General features: G+C 42.5%; 1 protein-coding gene across 4 annotated transcripts in view; it reads right to left on the reverse strand.

The window, feature by feature from the left end:
* The window catches only part of uggt1 (UDP-glucose glycoprotein glucosyltransferase 1), a 35,625-nt gene extending 29,421 nt beyond the window's left edge, over window positions 1-6,204 (reverse strand). For all 4 annotated transcript variants that reach the window (XM_031309939.2, XM_031309937.2, XM_031309936.2 and 1 more), the window contains exons 1-6: window positions 6,079-6,204; window positions 3,905-4,043; window positions 3,419-3,498; window positions 2,958-3,088; window positions 2,737-2,849; window positions 2,472-2,646 (exon numbers count right to left, since the gene is read on the reverse strand). In XM_031309939.2, coding sequence (XP_031165799.1) covers window positions 2,472-2,646; window positions 2,737-2,849; window positions 2,958-3,088; window positions 3,419-3,498; window positions 3,905-4,043; window positions 6,079-6,109 — 669 coding nt within the window. In that variant the 5' untranslated portion in view covers window positions 6,110-6,204. The remainder of the gene's footprint in view (window positions 1-2,471; window positions 2,647-2,736; window positions 2,850-2,957; window positions 3,089-3,418; window positions 3,499-3,904; window positions 4,044-6,078) is intronic.

Consider the following 6,204-nt stretch of genomic DNA (forward strand, 5'->3'; position numbering starts at 1 on the left):
GTGCCTATAAAGCTGCAGACACACAGACCAGATGGCTGACCCTCGGCAGAAAAGGCAGTTGGACTGATCAGTCTCCCCGAGTTGGTCAACAAAGTGTCTCGGAACACCAAAGCGACGAGACGTAATACGTCTCCATAACAGCAGGCGGCGCTAATCTGTATTGTCGCCCAAAAATGAAAACCGGCAGCTGATTGAACGAATGCATCACGTGGGTCTGGTTTCTCCGGAAATTCAAAGACAGACTGTCATGGCGGCTTGTTCAGAATACGATCTCATATTGTACTAAAATAGTTCCCCGAAACGTGTTTCTGAAAACATTTTAAGCGAGAAATAGGCCATGCAGTTGCTGAATCTGTCTTCATTTCAGATCAACAAAAGTCAGTTTAAAAGATTTCCGCTCCCCGTATCTGGGTTAGCACTCTACTAATCAGATGCCGACTGCCGGCAGTGCCCGCCCCGCCGATTATACATGTCAAATCGGCCAAAATGAAGGTCGATGGCCCCTCGGACGGACGACAGCACGGAACACACCGAACAGACTCGAGTCACTGACTTCGCCAGACTGTCCAACGGCCGATTATCGGGTTGGTGTGTCAGCGCCTTAAGACAGATGGTGAGAATAATTTAGCATAATTAGATTAACGTATCAACTGTATTTGCATGTGAGGGAAGTAGCAATCCAACTTCAACCTGACATGATATAATGGAAGCACTTTTCATCCCAGGTGAAAATGAGAAGCCCAATTAAACTGCAGTGTTTTCTTAAATTAGCCCTATTTTTTTTTAAGATAAAGATAACTGGAAACACAAGTGCTTTTTAATCAACACCTTGCTTCGTGTGCACTAACAGGTACATACAGTCTATCACTTGTGGGGGCTGCGCAGTACTTCCACACACCATGGCAGCAGTTGTGGATGGAGAGGAGTATACATTCACAGTCACACAGAAAACCACAAGAACTAGAATATCATTTAAGCTAAGTTCCCACATCCAGATGTTTTTCAAGTTGCCAGTTCGCTGTGCTTTTCAGACTACACAACTTGCTGTCTTGTTTTCCACACTTCCTGACTGACCGGCGACAGGGGCTCACACTACTATTAGATCTTTTACGAGGAGGACTCCCTTAGTGTAGTCTCAAAACTACGTTCTTGTCACAAAAACACATACGAGAAATGACACGGGACATGACAAGAATACCAATACTGAGATGGGATTTTTTGAATGTTTGCCAAAAACAAGTGCTCCAGGTTGTTGGTGGCTGATTTGCAGCGATAAAACAAAGAAGGAAAAGAAAGATCAGACAGATCGCTTTTAGGGGGTGTTGTCGTTGACACACGTGTTCACAAAACAGCCTGTTTCCACACATCTTTACAATTCATAGACTGTTGTCTCTACGTACAAGAACAACTTTGGTCTGTGTTGAACATGTAACGCATGCAGTTAAGTACAGGCGCCCCCCCCCCCCCCCCCTTGTTTCCCCCCTCAGCCTGTGTCTTGTGCTCTCACTTGCTGTAGCTCCCCGGCAGAGTCCCTGACTGCTCCAGATATTAAGCCCGCTAGATTTCTGGAATGTGCCTGCGAGGCATCAACAAGCCTCTTGTCTCGCGTTTTTCAACAGTTCACACATTGCGCTCGAGCGCATGCACCGAGCCATTGCTGACTTGCTTCCGATATGGGGCTTATGTCAGGGAGCTCCAAAAACTTGGCCAGCGAAAAATCAGGGCTAAAGTACTTTAGTGGGCACTTGCCTTTAGTAAGCAATCTAAATACAGTAGTAGTGCATCAATTTGTACTTTTTAGTTGTGTTGGTATTTCTGAGAATATGTGCAAATGAAGAAACATATCCAGATATAATGTGTTTATATCTGTTATAATGTGTCTAATGTGTGTGTGTGTGTGTGTGTGTGTGTGTGAATGTATGGGAATTGATTTATGTCTTTGCTGCTTGCACTCACAGAGTATGCACATTTTTATGATAACTCTTTTAGTTTGGTATGGCGCGTGTAGAAAGCGACTGCAGGGTCATAACTAACACTGATGTGACAAGCCTGGGAGACGCCAAGAGAGCCACAGTGGAAATGTTTAGTTGTACCACAATTCGTTTCCAAAAGGCTGAAACGTTTGATTTGTTTTACCTTGTGTAACAATTTTTACTAAAATAAAGCCTGTATCAAGAGAAGAGCGAGCTGATCAAAGCCGGAGGTGGGGGGGGGATGGATGGATGGATGTTGAATCGGCCAGGCTCTTATACCCAATTTACACCTGGCCTTAAAATGTAATTTGTGTTTTTATATGTTATCTAGATGAAAAACGTGTGTTAATGTCTGTTCACAAATTCCGCCAGCCCGCAAGTTAATACTTCTATATCCTGCTACCCGCTAGCTTTTAACTGCGGTTGTGCCATTGTGTACTGTGAACTGCATCAACCATTTAAAGTGAATCTTGTTAAAAGAGTGTGAGAAACACCTACAGCCAGGTAATGGCGGAGCACATAAGTCGCCAGGCCTTCGTTGACTTTGGATGATATGACTTGGTGAAGCCTTTGGAAATCTGGTTTCCCAAACTCGCCATACAGAATGACAACAGGAGCATCTGGATTTGATCCTGGGTATTTGTGATCGCCTTTGAAAAGGTATGGCTTCCGCCTGAAAGAGAGACGGCGATGTCAGGTATAAGTGGTCATTATTTCACTGGTTTATCACCCTTGTGTCTGAAATGTATGCGTCTTTAATTACCTCTCAGGTGCTGATTTCAGCAGTGTTGCTAAACCTTCTTCATCACACGTCTTTTCTCCGTGGACGCTGAAAAATGCTGAGCAGCTAGAGGGAGGAGGCTCGTTGGACGCTATCTAAAAAAAGAACAGCAGGATCTTTCATTCACATTGAAAAGAATATGACACCTCTCACACACACATGTACAATCTTTTAAACACAAACTCAAAGCATCCTCCTGGTACCTGTTGGAAGGAGTATACTGTTGCAGAGTAGGCTCTGAGGGAGAGGGCGAACTTGAGCATGTTCACCTGGACGGAGCTGAGCAAGGCGCCGGCTTTCTTTACAATCAGGTCATAGTAGGCCTGATCTGTGTCTGCATGACGACAATCAGCACAAACAGAAGTAATGTGTCAACATTGTGTTCCTTGACATGGTTTCTCTCGCTCTATTTAACTGTTTAAGATTCTTTAAGACTTTCACGGGAGTTATGGTCTAATTGTTTTTACAGGGGTCGACACAAATGAAGAAAATATTGTTTGCAGCTCTGTTCTATCATGTTATTGCTTGCATAAGTGTTTGGCCAAAACACTGACACTGCAATTGCTTCCAAGAGGCTTTCACGCACATCATAAATTCAGCTGCTCCCAGCACAGAGACTAAAAGTGAAAACTCGTCTCGAGTGGCTGAAGCAGCTTCACTTTACCATCATGCTCTCCTTCTATGTTCTGATTGGCCTCCACAAAGTCCCAGAATTTCTCCTGGCTCTCCTCTGCCAGGAACTCACTGGAGGAAGAAAAAGATAAGGGTGGCAGTTTCATAAGATGTGCATGAATGTATGACACACTTCGTGCATACTGTCTGTAAATTGTTAACAGCTACATTTGGATGAATAAGGGACTTGAAAGAAACAATGACCATCTAGAAAAAGTTTTTATTGTTTATTTTACTAGTCAAAGTCAGAGCACAGGGCCAGCTGCAGCATGCAGTACTGCATCTGAAGCCTTTAAGTATTCAGCATCTTGCTCAAGGACGCATCAGTGAGACAAGTTTAAACTCACTTAGAGGACATCCTCAGTAATGACCCTACAAGCCCTCAGGACATTGATTTATCTATTATCTGCTTCCGAAATGTAATGTCAGATGTAATGCGGCCAAATGGCTGATACTGCTGAACAGTGCAGTGTCGTACCTGGCCTCCAGCAGCAGAGGGGTATCTGCCCATTTCGTTGTGAGGCTGGTAGTGACGGCCTTGGAGTCTGCACCCCCAGATACTGCAGAGAGCAGCGATAGCAGCAGGACCCATAGAAGCCACATCCTCACGCCTATGTCTGAGAGAAGAGTGGAGGGAGTGGTGTCAAATGAGTTGAAGATTCATAGGAATGGCAGGATAATCAGAGCAAGAGTTTGTGTTACAGAGCCAGAGAGGAGATAAGTTTAGAGCTAAGTTATATATGGCACTTTAAAATATTTTGGTGACACATGGACATCTAAAATACAGGTGTGACACTGGAATCCAGTCAATGAGTGCGAGACACATTTCACTGCCTCAAACATCAGTAGGATTATTTTATCTGTGATTTTGCAATTGTTAATATGCAATGTACATATTGCTTGTTGATATTGCTTTAAGCCATATTACCAATCACACTAGGATACTACAGATTTGCCTCTGCCATAAAACTTGATTTTGAAGCCTGTTTGCTAGCTTTCCGTCTGAATGCAATGTGTATGTTTATTTGTCAGCAGTGGTCATCATAGTTTCCGACAGTTCAATGACACATGAGTAGGAGGCAACATCATATCAAAGGTGGCCACTAGATATGCTTTTGACATGCTTTATGATGCAAGGTGCAAAGTACAACCCACCTCAGCTTGATGTAGATTAGGCTGAACTACTAATTTGACAAAGCAGCCAATTGCACCAAGGTTCAATTTGGCATTTGGTTTTTCATTTGATTCATTGCAGATTTGTTTGGCAATTTACATCACTAAAGTAAAAATATCAATGAATGAGGGCCCTGCATTATTCCATTATGCTGTAGCCCTGAGTCTGAATCAAGTCTTAAGAATTGTTTTAGTTTATACTGTGCTCATATTGTCCATATTCCTAATAAAAATGTTGCTTAATGTGAAAATTGCCTATTTGATGCACAGTGAACCTGAGGCTAGGTATGGTCTACTATGGCTGCAACTGATGATTTTATTTTATAATCCATTGCCATCAATCTGCTAAATAGTTTGCCAATTAATCATGTTTAAAACATCACAAAACACAATAGAGCCCAATGTGATTAATTAAATTACAATAACCGAAAGTTAATCAGTTTCTAATAATGTTTAGTGAAGGTAAAGCTGAAAACTCTCACATTTGTCAATCAAGTTATTGACTTATATTTGCTGCTCTATAGTCCAGTGGTTCCCAAAGTGGAGTCTGCGGATGCCCATGGGTCCTTGAGGGGGTCCCCAGCACAAAGAGGAATAATTTATTTTCACTATAATCCATCCATAAGTAACACAATGACTAGTTTGGTCATGGGTTTCATCCACTTTCTTTAATAAAACATCTACAATCAAAAATCCTGTCAGATGGGGGACCCTGGGGTGAAATCTTATCAAATAGGGGTCCGTAAATAAGTTTGGGAACCACTGCAATTGTATACTGTGTGCACTGCACTTTATTGAAACTTCTAGGCGACATGGTGCATACACAGAGGGCAGGAAGTTGCAGATTTTTGGCAGAACAGGTTAATCCGGCCATAAATCTAAAACAAAATATTGATTCATCTGGATACAGAGTCATACAGATATAAAGTGCGAGTAAGGCAGGAAGGGGAAGAACCCTGAGTCACGACATCCTAATTTTAATGACAGTTTCCTATATACTTAACAGAATACGATGTTACGGATATACGGACACTTGCTAGTAAACAAAAAGCTCCGGGATCACTGTCCAATAGGAAAGTTCGGCGTGTCTCCTCCGTCCAATGAACGCACAATTTGTACACCCGGATTGTTTCAATGGTAATCATAAGAGCCGTAAGGTAACGTTAATGTGTTTGTAACATGTTTAGGTTGAAGTGGTCTCAACAGCGTTAATGTCCGTTATATTGACATCCAGAGCCCGTCAATAGTTGGTGAACTCACGGCGAGCTAACGCTACCCGAAGATTAACGTTAGCCAAAAAGACGCAGTGAGCTAGCTCTGTTCCTACTGTTCCTACACATCAAGGAAAACTACACGATTTTAACTTGTTTCAGTTTAATCACAGTCAGCTAATATTGTAGTCTCTAAACACCATTTACAACCAGCCTCGGATACAGTCGTTTATAGTTTAATCACACAGAATATTATTGAGTTTCTCACCGAAGCCGGCTCCGTAGCTTCCTGCATTCATGGTCGGCTGGGGAGTGGGAGGGTCCTGTTAGATAGATTAGGTAACAATAATTTTTGCCTGTTTAAAATTTCTGAAATCCTCGGAGCATTAAACTA

Source organism: Sander lucioperca, chromosome 18, assembly GCF_008315115.2.
Source record: "Sander lucioperca isolate FBNREF2018 chromosome 18, SLUC_FBN_1.2, whole genome shotgun sequence".
Classification (NCBI taxonomy): domain Eukaryota; kingdom Metazoa; phylum Chordata; class Actinopteri; order Perciformes; family Percidae; genus Sander; species Sander lucioperca.